The 14,871-nt window shown below is 50.3% G+C and overlaps 2 protein-coding genes across 2 annotated transcripts; one reads left to right on the plus strand and one right to left on the minus strand.

The window, feature by feature from the left end:
- Positions 1–1,813: 1,813 nt before the first annotated feature.
- LOC128274894 (uncharacterized) lies at positions 1,814–2,317 on the plus strand. Its single transcript, XM_053013233.1, has one exon. It carries the CDS (start codon positions 1,814–1,816, stop codon positions 2,315–2,317), a length of 504 nt encoding a protein of 167 aa, XP_052869193.1.
- A 908-nt stretch (positions 2,318–3,225) lies between these two features.
- On the minus strand, positions 3,226–4,596 carry LOC128274897 (uncharacterized). Its single transcript, XM_053013238.1, has 3 exons — positions 4,551–4,596; positions 3,279–4,478; positions 3,226–3,234 (listed from the first exon to the last, which is right to left on the minus strand). The coding sequence occupies exons 2-3, from the start codon at positions 4,413–4,415 to the stop codon at positions 3,226–3,228; spliced, it is 1,146 nt and encodes a 381-aa protein (XP_052869198.1). The 5' UTR covers positions 4,416–4,478; positions 4,551–4,596.
- Between the last annotated feature and the right edge of the window lie 10,275 nt (positions 4,597–14,871).

The following is a 14,871-nucleotide window of genomic DNA, read 5'->3' on the forward strand; positions in this document are numbered from 1 at the left end:
GTGTCCGCATTGCCCTTCAAAGTTTGCGCAGTCGTCTAATTTAAAGATTCACATCCGCACTCACACCTGCGAAAAGCCTTATGTGTGTAAAATCTGTTCCAAAGCGTTCAAATCTCGAAACAATCTGGCAGACCATGAGAAAATTCACAACAAGGACGAATACAAACAGTGTCCGCATTGTCCTTCAAAGTTTTCACGGTTATCCAACTTAAACGATCACATTAATACTCATACCGGCAAAAGACCTTATATGTGTGAAATGTGTGACGAAACGTTCAGATCACGAGGCAATCTGACACGACATAAGAAAATCCATAACAACGACAAATGCCGCCAGTGTCCGCAGTGTCCGTCCAAATTTGCATAGTTATCCACATTCAAAAATCACATTCGCATTCATACCGGCGAAAAGCCGTTTGTGTGTAACATCTGTAAAAAGGCGTTCCATTCATCGTCCGCACTATCATATCATTCCAAAATTCACAAAAAGAACCAATAGCATTTGTTTGAATCAGTACAATAAAAGATAAATATTGCTCACAAAACATTGTCTTTGATAAAACGGAGTATAAGCAAGACAACGTTGCGACAAGATGTAAATTAATTAAATTAAATTCACCTGTTTAATGCAATTTTAAACTTATATAGAGACATAACTTTATATTTAAACTTCTGTCCTAGATTGAAGTCGCATGTGTGATTGTTTTTATTTTTCCGATTGATTTGTCGGTTGCTTTTTAGGTAATAATAACTTGAACTTGAAATCGATATCTTTTTCTATATATATAAAAATGGACTGTCTGTCTGTACCGCATTTTCTCCAAAACTACTGAACTAATCCGGTTATAATTTGGCACAGTGTAGTTTTGTGACACGGGATTGTCAATAGGAAAGTTTGACCATCCCACACGTCCGGGGAGGGCTCCCTCTCCCAAACGTTACATAAAATTCAGCATTATTCGGGTTGTTTTCGAACCAAATCCTGTAGGTGGGAGTGTTTAGGAAGGGGAAATGTTATGGTTTATGTTTGAAAGCCCTCGCCTCTTTACAAATGGGGTCTCTCATACAAAATCTGGGTAAATTCGGATAGTTTTCAAGCAAAGTCAGCTGGTGGGTGTTTCGACATGTATCTAAAGGGAAGCGGGAAAGGAAGTCAATCGGATACGTCACCGAGAAGCCCGATCATCTGGAAAGTAGGAGTAACGGGAAATGCAAAGGAAAGCTAGTCGGATACGGGCACCAGCATGAAGTCCTCGGAAACGCCCCTAATCGAGAAATGAGGATGAAATGAGACGTGGCGACGAACGCCGGGAAAAGCTAGTAAATATATAAAGCTGAATCAAATGAATGAACTCGGAATGTACGCAACGCAGAAGGCTAAAAATGCGGAACGCTCATAGCTAACTTATCTATTTTAGGAAAGTATAACTAAAATCGTCACTTTTTGAAGTGGGTTTATGACCACCTTTCCCCATAGTGCATTGAGCCCTCTCCACAGCGCAACCCGCCAAAACACCCTTCACGGGCACCATACCCCACAGCGAGTGCGTAAGTGTCAATAAAACGTGCTCGCCGACGGTAAACTACGGCGCGAACCGGTGCAGACCATACGCGGCACGACCGCAAACAAACGGCTTCCGTTCAATGTCACGGTCCACGCGCAGCACCACGGTGTGGCTGCCCTTCCGCCAGACCGCAGACGGGCGCGCTTCCGATTCCGATCGGGTAGTCGACGCGACGGTCCGTCGCGGAGTTGTGGTACGCGAAAATAGAGCAGAACGAGAGCTCTCGCCCCGATAACCAGGGAACCATTATGATCGGAACCTGCCGGAGGCTGCTACTCCGATGGGTGCTCCAGTCATCATTTGCGGTCGGTCTGCCTCTGCTGCTGTTGTTGGTGCTACTGTTCGCAGGATGGACGCCGCGCTGCCGGGCACTGGCCCGTTGGCCAGCGCTCGACTACAAATCCGACCGGGCGTTCTACCCACTGATGGTGTCCTTTTCGCGGTATCCGTTCCACGATGTGTACGAAACAGTGCCAGCCTGTCCCCTACCAGCCCCGCGGCCGCCACCAGCGCTATCATCATCTCCAACGGCGGCCACCACCCGGGCCCTGCTGGCCAAGGTGCGCAAAACCCACCTACTCGGGGCACACCAGCGCGAATGGCGCCATCAGAAGCACCAGCAGTCGGTCCGGTTGCCGACAAAAAACATCTGCCAGGGACTGATCTACCTGCCCAGCGAGTGGGAAGCTTCCGGCCGTCGAATGCTGCCACTGAAGATGCGCAAGCTGCTAAAGTACTGCGGGTTCATCTGAGAATCGGTGTTATATCGGAATAAAGTTACCCTCTGTGATGTTACTGCATGAAAACTGAAGCCATCATTCAATTGAAGGTGAAGGCCAGGTGAAACGGAACAACTCCAGTTTATGATATAAAAAGTTAAAGCAACAAACGACAGGGGCGCGCATGTTGTGTTATTATTGGGCAACCGTTTATGCAAAACAGTCCGACCCACTTCCGGTGCACAGCAATTGAAACGATTCAACCGCTTCCACCGGTTCAATTTAGCTTTGCGCCACTTAAAACTTACACATTAAATCTTTTAAACTAACTTTTCGTGTTCTTTTATAAAATGAAAAAGCCATCGTGATGAGGGCCAGGAATGGGATTAATTATCTCCCTTTTGTTGTGTTAAAGATTTATTTAAATCACAGTTTCTGAAGAAAATTATTTCTTTTGAGCCGAGTCAGCAAAGATACAAAATTCAAATTAATTCAAACGCTAACTTGGCGACAGGGACAACGAAGGAGCTAAGTACTAACGATGTTGCTCATCTTTGTGAATTTTCGAGTGTTTTGTCAAATAACCTGATGAACAGAATGCTTTGGAACAGATCGTACACGCATAAAGCCTTTCGCCAGTGTGAGTCCGGATGTGAACTTTTAAGCGTGATAAAAGAGCAAACTTTGAAGGACAATACGGACACTGATGATGTGCGTCCTTGTTGTGAATTTTCGAATGTTGTGCCAGATTGCCTGATGAAGAGAATGCTTTGGAGCAAGTTTTACACACATAAGGCTTTACGCCGGTATGAATATTAATGTGATCTTTTAATGCGGATGACCGTGGAAACTTGGAGGAACAATAGGGGCACTGAAGGTATTCGTCCTTTTTGTGGATTTTTGAATGCTGTGCTAGTGCAGATGATGAATGGAATGCATTGTCACAAGTTCTACACGTATAAGGTTTTTCGCCAGTATGAGTGCGGATGTGAACCTTTAGCTGGTTTGAAAAAAGGTAAATTGCGGAACAATGAGGGCAGTGGTGCTTTTGCTTATTGCGGTAGCCTTTGCTATGGGCGTTCGGGTTTATTGTCTCGAATGATTCTGATGCTGAATCATTAACACACCTGTTGGTTGTCGCAGGGGAATTTTCGCGCTCCTGACAGACCATTTCTAAAGTATTTATTTCGATGTTATCCTGTTCATCAATATCTTCATTCTCTGATTTGATTGCAATTGGATTTTCTTCTGCTTCGAATAAATCATCAGGTTGGTTCCCATAACATTCATATGTCCTGTTTGCTTGATGAGCAGTACAACTCCTCTGATTCAAGGACAAATCTTTCGCCTCATCCGGTGTGGCAACTTCAGTTTTAATTGACAATTTTGTGCCATACGCACACATGTTATTTGTCATAGAGTGATCTTCTTGATCCTGATAGGCCAATTCTAAAGGATATGTTTTGAGGTTGTCCTGTTCATGATCTAGTATAGGATTCGTTTGCAGCCGATACTGTTCATCGACATCTACATACTCTAATTTGATTGTAATTGGGTTTTCTTCTGCTTCGAATGGTTGGTTGCCACAACATTCATGTGTCTCATTTACTTGAGCAACAGTACAACTCCTCTGAAGCAAGTGTAAATCGTGCGCTGCATCCGGTGCGGTAACTTCCGTTTTGATTAACAATTCTGTGCCATCTGCACATATGTTATTTGACATAGAGTGATCTTCTCGATCCTGACAGACCAACTCTAAAAGATTTGTTTGCAGGTCGTCCTGTTCATGATCTAGTATAGGATTCGTTTGCAACCGATACTGTTCATCGACATCTACATTCTCTAATTTGATTGCATTTGCAGTTTCCTGTGCTACGAACGGTTTGATCTCACAAAATTCATATGAATCAGTTACATGAGGAACTAAACAACTACTCTGAATCGCATCGTTTGCTGCATCCGGTGCAGTATCTTCAGTTTTGATGAATAATTCTGTTCCAACCGTTTGTTCAGCAGAGTGCTCTAGATGATATTTTGTGATGTCTGCCTTGTTCTTCACTGTGTTTTGCTTTTCGGTCAATCCATTGACCAATGCAATGTTTTTGTTGCATCGCCAGCGAAACGTATACATCTTATCCAAACGCGATTCGCACTTCGTGCACAAATACAAAGGAACTCCAGGTAATAAATTAGCCTGTAAAAATATGATTCTCATAGAACAGTCTTTCTTGTGAAACAGGTTGAGATGTTTTAACAATCATTCTACCTGAAAACCGGAACATTCGGAGAGTTTTTGAAGCTTATATTGTCCGAATTCGTCGTTCGCTAGGGGCTCCAAATCGTCACAGTTCGACAGGCACAATCGACATAATTTGTCCGTTCTGGAAAATGATGTACTGTTGATGTTATACCTTTTAATATGCATCAAACACCAACTTACTCAACACCATTCTCTTTCTTGATAAATGCCGAAGCATCCATTTTTCACTTGTTTATTATTTAGAGGTTTCTGCCTTTTGACAATCGCATTGATTTTTGACAGCTTCTTGTTTGTTCTGTCGAATACGACAGTATGCAGCCAACACTAGTGACGGAGCAGCATGCAGCCATTCGGTGTGTTATTTGAATTTAATTTGAACGTTTCTCTGTAAATAATTCGGTGAACTGTCATCTGTAATTTTGTTTCCGAAATTCCTTACTGCAAGCAAAACGACCAAACGGAGCGCTTCCGGACTACGGCGTTTCTTTATTCTTCATTACGCCTTACAGCATAAGCTTACGGTTTACTATTTCTTACACAGTACTTCCCACCAGCAACAGCAACATCCTCCTCTACTCTAGATCCTCACAGTAGGGTAAGTTTTCCTTGGCTACCCGGCGTTGCGGTCCCATCACGTTCTCGTTTCCACCACCGTTCATCATCGCAGTCCAGCCTTGTCTAACGTCGGTCCAAAAGTTCGACGGTTGGGCCGGATTCGAGCTGGCTACTGTATCGCCACCGTCACCGCCCATCCCCATCGGAGTCATGTAGGAAAATATGTTCTGTAACATATTCGGCTGCCCTGGCTGCAGGGCATTGGCCACCATGTCGCCGAAGGGCCTACGACCGCCGGATGGCCGCGTATCTTTGGCGGGTGCTAGCGGTGCTGCCGGCCCATCCCCTTCTTTCCCACCCGCGGGTTGCCCTCCGAAAAGGCGGCTCGGTCGCGGCCGACCATTTCGCCGCCGGCCAGAAGCCACAACGTCACCGCCGCCACAAACTCGTCGACACTCGGCACAATTGACCGCTGGGGCCGGTGCTGGTGCCGCCGGTGCCGGTGCCGCTGCCGAAACCACATCCTTCGGGACACGGGCCGCCTTCGTCCGTCTACCGCCGATCCGTCTCGACGCCAACGGCGTAGCGACGGTGGTGGTGGTCGTGGTTGTCGTCGTCGTTGTCGGCGCAGCGCGCTCGCGGATCGTGACGATCGCGTTCCGGATCGCCTGCAACGGTTGCGTTTTAGGCCGAGTTTTCATCTGCCGCCGCAGCTCCTGGCGCTGGCGACGGCGCACGTTCGAGTTGGGCGACGGTGGCAGGCCACCGAACGGTTCCACCATCTTCGGGTTGTTGGGATCGAAAATAAGCTGCCGCACCGCCCGCATCAGTGGGTTCGGGCTGCGGGACACACGAGATCCGGGACCGGAAAAAGAAAGAGAAAGGAAACGGATTAGTTTTGTACAAGTGACCTGGGGGCGGTCAGTTTATTCTAGGAACAGTAGCAACAACACACACACAACGCCTAACACCTAACGCTCTCTCTTTCCCTCTCTCTCTCCCTCGTTCTCTCTCCCTCTCTAAGCCTCTAATCGGTGTGCGGACGGATGGACGGAATGGTGGCAGCGACAACAGCGGCGGCGGCGACGGGGGGCGCGGCACCAGCAACAGGAACACAGGAACACGGAGCCCACCACCAACCTATCCGCTCTTCTCCTCTAGCGCAGGAATCCGAACGGGTGGAATATCCGGTGCAGGAACGAACCGAAGGGGGGCCGGCGCCCTACAAGAGAATGGCGGGGGATATGCGAAAGAGGAGGGGTACTTGGGTTAGAGGGGAGCCTACGGTCGTCGGGGTCGGGCCGGGCCGCCAGCAATACTTCGTCTGAAGGCGAACGACACGAGCGGATTGGCGTCGTGATCGTCGTCGTCGTCGCCATGGTCGTCGTGGGTCCGGGTGTGCCGTCCGTGCTTGGCGTAAGCCTTCGGTATACACTTGACAATCTTGCTCGGCGGACAGCTGGCCGGAGGTGACGCTGCTACCTTCGGAGGCGGGGCTATCGTCGTGGCCGGGACGGCGGCCGCGTGGCTCTGTTCGTAGGTGCCGGGTGGTTGGACGATGAGGGCACTACCGACGACCTCGCTCTTCTGCCCCACCGGATGCGTGGGGCCGGAAGCGACAGCGGCAGCACCACTTCCACCGCACGGCGAGGCATTGCAGTACTCGCGGACCTTCTGCCGGATGTAGTTGTCCATCTCCTCGTGACCGCTCGGGGCACTGTGCTGGACCATGCCTGGGTCGTGGTGAGTGGTCTCGCTCGGCACCTTCGGCACCACCTTGTTGTCACTGAGTCGGAACGTGCCGATGTTGATAACTGGGGCCTGTTTGTCCACACCGGCCGGTTCGCTCGGGGCGACCGTTCCCTCGTTCGGCGCGCTCGTTGGCTTCGGACCAACACGCTTCCTGCCCGGGCGGCCAGCCAGCAGCCGGTCGAGGCGTCGCTGGCGCCACGGAGACACCTCCGTGTCGGCCGGACTGCGGCGCAGGTGGAACCGCTGCGGTTCCTCGATCAACCGCCCATTGGCCATCCGGTAGAGCACGCGGCCCACGTCGTCTCGGTTGTAGAACTCTACGATCTCGTTCGAGCCGTAGCCGTCCTCCTGATCCCGCTCATCGTCGTCGTATTCGGCGGACGCCGCCGTCCGCGGGTTACTCGTGGTGGTGGTGGTGGTGGTGGTCCGCTTCAAACTCTTGGCGTGCCGTTCGCGGATCGAATTCAGCCGCTTCTTGATGCCCCTCCACAGGGGGCTTCTGGTCGTGGTGAGAGCGTCGGCGGCCACCCGTTGCGCCATCAGCGCCTCCAGCGGGTCCTCGAAGCTTTCCGTGTCGCCTGAGACTTCTTCCTGCGTGTCAGCGACCCATCCATTCTCCACTGCCCCGATTGGCCGCTCCGTGCTTGTCAGGGTGCGCTCGTCCACGTAGAAGTTGGAGCAAATCTCATCGCAAACCAGATCGCCGGATGTGGTTTGCGGAGTGGTGGTCCGGCTCGGACCTTCCGTCGTCGTCGGCATCGTCGTAGTTGTATGCGTGGTGCTCGTCTCCGGTTCCTCCGGGACGGGCGCCTGCGCCGTGTGTTGTCTGCGTTTGAAGAACGCATTGCCACGGCGCCGCTGTTGGCGCGGAGGACGCCAGTGCAAAAAGTTGGCCGTCGCGCCCTCGTCGGTACCGTCGGTACCGTAGCCACTACTGCTGCTGCCGCTGCTGCCACCCATCGTCCAACCCGCCGCAGCACCACCTGACCCTCCTCGGGAGGAGCCGGCGCCCGCGAGCCCATCGATCATACGCTTCGCCAGCGACCGCAACCTGTCCGTGTTGTTGTTCGCGGCCACCGCCACCGGAGAAGGGGGAAGGCAGTGAAAGTAGAAAAAGTTATAGTTCACGCGACCACCACCACCCGCTTGTGCGCCGTTCGTGCCCCCGCCCCCAGGTGACCCCATGGAGGTCAGTTCGAAAGGAATCTTCCGCGCGCGACCCTCGCTGTCAGTGAACGTCACGTCGACGATCGTGCCCAGCTCCGGCAGGAAGCTACCCGGTGACCCCGGGGGGTTCCCCCCTGGTGCAGCGGCCGCTCCCACCCGGGCTTCACCCGCCGGAAGGTCACGCTTCAGACTGTCGGTGGCGGGCGTCGCCGTGCTTGGTGCTCCCGTGGCCAGCGATTGGGCAATCTCCTGCCGGAGCGGATCCGTGCCGGGATCCTTCGGACGGGGCGGATTAACCGTGGCCCCACCGCCGGCCCCTGGTTGTTGCCCGCGGAACAGGCTCGAAAAAATCCGGGCGAACGGTTTGAATGGCCGGCGTGGCGCCTGCGTCAGTTCGTGTGTTCTGTTACCCCCCTCCCGGCATGGCGTGGTGGCCAGGGGCGCACCAGCGTCATCGGCATACCTGTACGCTCGAAGGGACCGTTCGCGGCCGCTCGCTGCCAGCCGCTCGTTCTTGCTGCCCACCAGCTGCCGCCGGCTGACCGACTGCCGTCGTAGCTCCGGATCGCCAGCTTCCCCGGACGCTAGGGGTGGTGGTGGTGGTGCTGCTGCCGGTGCTACTGCCTCCGCCGTGTCCGTATCTAAAGCCTGAAAACCGGCGCCTGTTAATTGGGAAGTTGGCTATCAAACAGCGCGCCACTCGACCACCAGCTGTCGTCACGGAGCGTCACGTCTACGGACCTGATCCGGTGCCGGTGCCGCCCGTCGGTAGCGCCCGTGGTGGTGGCCGTGGTGGCCGTACGTGGGCTCGTAATCATCGTCCCCGCCGCCGTGGCCGCCGTGGCCGCCGTGGCCGTACCCGTGGCCACCGTGGCCGTACCCGTGGTCATGTCCGTAGCCTCCGTGCTTCTGGTGATGGTAGTGGTGGTGCGTGTGGACCACGTGCTTATGCTTCTTGTGCTTCTTGTGCCGGAACTGGGCACCACCCTCCTCCTGCTCGTCGCCTTCTTCACCGGCCGCCCGACCAAAGTTACCGTCGGCTTCGGCGTCAGCCTCCTCCAAGAAGCCCATCATGCGCGCCTGCATTTCGGTTCCCATGTCGATCTCGACCGGATGGCGACTGTCGTGGATCATCTCACGCATTGCACTACCACCGGCGGACCGTGCGATCGCATCCGGTTCCGGTGTGTCCGTGTCTGCTTGGCCACTCTCCCCACTATCACCACCAGTCGCACCGTCACCATCCATCGCACCGTCGGCGTTGGGGTTCGGGGCGCGCACGAAGCCCTTCATCAGCATTGGGCGGCGCATGGCCATGCCCATCGGGCCGACCCGTCGGGCCATCATCGGGAGCGGGTAGAACCGGTACGCCGACGCACAGCACGCCAGCGCGCTGGCCACGAGACACAGCGACATAATCCATCGGTTGGCGGACCACTGGAACGAGAAGAACACAGCTTAGTATATACACCCTGGGGCACCTGGATCCAAGATGGCGGCGACTCACCATCGTGTAAGGGAGGGGCGCGGAGAGTAGCTCACTCGACTAGACGCTTCACTCTTCACTTCACAACTGACGGCTGCATTCGGCGACCCGGTGGGCTTTTATGGTGGCCACCGCCGCTGAAGTTGAAGGCCGGCCGACTGAGGGTCAGCTGCTCTGCACACGAGTGTTGTTTGCAACAACAACAACCACAACAACAACGGGACGGGACCGGGACACCATCCATGGCAAAGGGTGTAAATTCGTGACGCAATGGAAGGCGCGGACGAGCTCCAAGAACCGGGCTCCGAGGTGTGCGGCGCGCTGACGCGAAGGTCTGTTTTGGTTTTGTTGATGATACACCCGACCGACCGAAGGTTGGCGCTGAGTCAGGGATTTTTCGTCAGCCAGTCAGTCAGTGCGCACCAAGCGGGAGCACCGTCCCACTGCACGCATTGCGAGCCGGACATTCCTCCGGCCCAGATAGCGCTCCTGGCCCCGGTCAAGACGCTCGCCCGGTCTGTCGGGTCGGTGGTCAAGCTGGGGATTGATTAGGTGTGAAATTGGCGCCAGTTCAATGAACTGCTCTCTCTCTCTGAGGTCTGGCGGTGCGTAAGGGGAATGTTAGAAGTGCATGTCTGTGTGCGTACGCCGGGTGTTCCGATTCCGCTTAGAAATTCCTTTTTCGTGGGATCGTCGTTTTAGTTCTGATTAACAATGAAGCAAGATGATCTAACACCACGACTTTCCACAAAAAAACTAACTGTTCCCGGCGTGCGTCGCTACGCCTCATTTAATTTCATTCGCATTTCTCGATTATCCGGCGTTTCAGAGGATCGGACTTCCTGGTGACGAATCTGACCGGCTTCCCTATGTCGCTTCCCGATGGATGCATGGCAAAATTCGCTTCATCGAAAATGCTTGAAAACTATCCGAGTTTTACTTAAATTTACCCAAATTTTGTATGGGAGCCTACTTCTACAAAGTTGGGACGGGTTTCAGACATTCACCAAAACATTTCCGCTTCCCAAAAACTACCCACGACAGAATTTGGTACGAAAATGATTTGGTTGTTCGAAAACAACCCGAATTATACGTTGAACAAAATTGAGATATTTCATCGTTCACAGTGATTGACTTTCCCCTAATTCTGTGTTGGCTTCCTAAACCATTATATTAACTTCCCCTAAACCATTTTATCGAGTTTAGCCGACATTTTGAATTGCCTACAAGATTGAGTGACTTCGGAGCTACCCTTCAATTACAGTTTATAAACTGGCCATAAGTTGCTATTGGCGAAATTAGACAGGACTGTCAAATGGTAGGAACGGAACCGAAACTGTCAAAACGCACCGCAGAATAGTAAACAAACTACACGCGGACGACTTTGCAAAATCTGTGAACAGAAATATACGATTGAAGTCAAAATGAAAGCTGCGGCATTAATCAAGAAAGAGATTGGTGTTGAGTAAGTCGGTGTTCAAAATGATAAAACGGTGTGATAGCCCATTTTTTTTTCCAGAACCAAAATATGCCGATGGTGCCTGTCGAAGTGTGAATCTTTGGAGCCCCTAGCGAACGACGAATCCGGACAATATAAGCTTCAACTACTCTTCGATTGTACCGGTTTTCAGGTAGGAAGATTGTTTAAACAGACATCTCAGCCTATTCCACAAGAAAGACTGTTTTATGGGAGTTGTACTTTTGTAGGCCAATGTATTGCCTGGAGTTCCGTCGTATTTGTGCACGAAGTGTGAATCGCGTTTGGACAAGATGTACACGTTTCGCTGGCGATGCAACAAAAACAATGCACTGGTCAATGGATTTACCGAAAAGCAACACACAGCGAAGAACAAGGCAGACGTCAGTAAAGGCCACTCTGCTGAACAAACGGATGGCACAGAATTGTTAATCAAAACTGAGGTCAACACACCGGATGCAGCGTACGATTTGCACTTGATACAGAGGAGTTGTACAGCGACAGCTACAGGGACACATGAATGTTGTGGCATCCAACCTGATGATTTGTTTGAAGCAGAGGAAAATCCAATCGCCTTCAAATTAGAGAATGAAGATGTCGATGAACAGGATAACAGCCCGACAAATCCTTCAGAAGTGATCTGCCAGCATCGAGAAGATCCGCCTGCGACAACCAACACATGTGTTATTGATTCGGCATCAGAATCAATTCGGAACGGAATTGCTGCGATCGATGCCGGAAAACGCCTCAAAGTTGGCCGAAAACGTAAAAACGGTCAAGAAAAAACGCTACATCAGTTGCGCTCGTATAACCTTCGGAGTCGTCAACAAGTTGACAACGAACGGAACGTTAACCGGAACGCCCTCAGAAAATACCATCGGAATAAGGGAAAGCACCACTGCCCTTATTGTTCCGCAACTTATATTCTCCCAAGCAAGCTGAAGATTCACATCCGCACTCACACCGGCGAAAAGCCTTATGTGTGTAACATCTGTTCCAAAGCGTTCAAATCTCGAAGCCATCTGGCACAACATAAGAAAATTCACAACAAGGACGAATACAAACAGTGTCCGTATTGCCCTTCAAAGTTTGCGCAGTCGTCTAATTTAAAGAATCACATTCGCGTTCATACCGGTGAAAAGCCATTTGTGTGTAAAATTTGTAAAAAAGCGTTCAGTAAATCAAGCAATTTGGCACAACATAAGAAAATTCACAACAAGGAAGAATATCAAAAGTGCCCACATTGCCCTTCAAAATGTTTAAAGTCGTCAACGTTAAAGGATCACATTCGCATTCATACTGGTGAAAAGCCGTTTGTGTGTAGAATCTGCAAGAAAGCATACTACTCATCTTCTGCACTATCACTTCATTCGAAAATTCACAACAAGGACGAATACAAACAGTGTCCGCATTGCCCTTCAAAGTTTGCACATTCATCAGTGTGGAAGGATCACATTCGCATTCATACCGGTGAAAAACCGTTTGTGTGTAAAATATGTGACCAAACGTTCAAATCTCGAAGCAATCTGGCACAACATTCAAAAGTTCACAAAAAGAACCAATAGCTTTTGTTTAAATCAATACAATAAAAGCTCATTATTGCTCACAAAACATTGTCTTTGATGAAACATAGAAAACGGGGTATAAGCAAGACAACATTGCGACAAGATGAAAATGAATTAAGTTAAAGTCAACTTTATAATGCAAGTTTAAACTTATGTAGAGACATAACCTCAAATTTACTCTTTTGTCTTGGCTCGAAGTCGCATTGATTGTCTTTATTTATCGTCTGTTTTATCCGTTGCTTTTTCGTTGCGGGAAGCAGCGCGGTGGAGCACGTGTTGTTTGTTCTTGATAATAAAACAAGAAATGTAGTGTATCACAAGGTGCTTAACCGAAGAAAAAACGACGCGAAATTGTTGTACGTACGACAGAGAGCTAGTAAAGGGGTCATTGAAGAAGTCACTTTATTTAAACGTCGTGGCATTAGCACCCTGCTAATCAAAGATTCTTCAACCAAATCCCCAACTAAACAACAGCTTTTCACAGACTCCGAATCAGCAGCAGCAACGCAATACCGGAGTAAAAGTATAGGAAAATAAAATTACAGTTTCTGCCCTGTTCTAAATGACTATTTTGCACCGAATCCTGCGTGGGTAATTATCGTGGGTAAATTTCTATAATCATGGTTAGTGGCGTGGTGAAAACATCGCAAACGAAACATCGCGCGGGTAAATTCATTCTTTCATTCATTTATGAAAAACGAAGAGATTCATTCAAATTCAAGAGAGCGCAGAAAAACGAGAGAGAAAACAGAAATTCGCTATGGTCAGTTTCGGTAAAGAAAGGTAAGGTTCAAAAGTCAGGTTTGCATTTCTCAGTTCAATTGTACTGTTTTTGTTGTTTATTATTTTGACGGAACAGTGAATGCATTCAAACGGCCGATTTGAATGCAAAACTGACAGTTGTTTAACTGTCAAAAATTCAAAAAAAATTTCGAAAGAGCCCGGGAACACAAGAAAATACATCGACTATCTCGCTCTAGCGTCAGCTATCTCTTTCCCGTTCGTAATTAACTTTTGCTTCGGGTTCCCTTCGTTTATACTTCGGGTCGAAAAACCAGAGAGAGCGCACAGAAATGAGAGAGAATAGAGAAATACAGAGAGAACATCGATGGATCGCCGTGTCCGCTATTTAAGTGTTTATTTGAAATTTGAAACACCATTTTCATCTTACACCAACGCGCGCGCGAACTCCATCGTGGTCTTTCGCGCGATCGAACACGTTTTAGATCGAACGCGGCAAACTTCGCGACTCGCGCGACTTCTTCCTGCTCGAGAGTGAGTGCCGGTGGTGGCTGTACGCAAAAAGGTGCGTGTGTTCGATCAACGGATTACCCTGAATCCGAGGCGCGTGAAAGTGTGTTTTTGGCCTCCGGGCCACTTTCGGGGCTCAGTGGTCAGTTAAAGAGTTTTCGCGAATCGCCAATATGGGGGCAATTTAAATCAACACGAAAAATCTGTGTCTTAACGTTGGCCGTTAGTTTTTAAAAAAATCACAACCCGGGCTATCGGAGCCGGCGTGTGAAGAAGAAACCGGAACCGCGCCGGCACGCTTTAATTGAGCGCTTCCATCGAGCGCCAGACGGTAAAATAAAACCAAAAAAAGGCCGACCCCGAAGCCTTCCGCGAGACCGGGGATTGAGGTCAAAGTTTGGGTGCGTGTGATGGTCCCACCGCTGCTCCGTACGATTAATTAAAGTGCGAACTTCGAAGCTGATTTCCGGTAGCCGCCGGGCTGACCGGATCTTGGATCGATTGACCACCACGAAGGACATCGGACAGATTTTCCAGAAGCCGCAGAAAATTTTGCAGGGGCCCCATTTTTCACGCAAAGTTTGTTATGTAAAACAGATGATTCTCGTGTCTTGGGCCGGCCGAACCCGAACCGCAGACGCACACTTACAACTGTGGTTGTATGTGTGTGCGTACGTGTCACCGGTAGCCGGTCGCGAAGTCACTTTTCGTGCAAATTTACTTTTTCGCGATCGCCGCAGACGATCGACAGACTCAGACCCCCGAGCGGTCCACGCAACGAAGATCTCTCTCCCTGACCGGCCACCGGCAAGGTGGCTCATTAAAAACCAATTGGGTATTTTTGAAATTAGTGCCGCTGCCGGACTTGCGCTTTTTGTCGGTCCCCCGGCACTATTGGTTAAAGTATTTTCGGCCACCCGGCTCTCTCTCTCTCACACTCTCTGTTTGGTTTGGTACGGTTTTGGCTTCGCTCCCGTCATCCCCGCTGATGATGGATATGCTGAGGACTGTCGAGAGGACTCGGTCTTAACATTGTATCGAAAAAGTTGGCAAACTAAAGTGCCAAGCGCCGAG

The sequence above is a fragment of the Anopheles cruzii genome, chromosome 3, assembly GCF_943734635.1.
Source record: "Anopheles cruzii chromosome 3, idAnoCruzAS_RS32_06, whole genome shotgun sequence".
Classification (NCBI taxonomy): domain Eukaryota; kingdom Metazoa; phylum Arthropoda; class Insecta; order Diptera; family Culicidae; genus Anopheles; species Anopheles cruzii.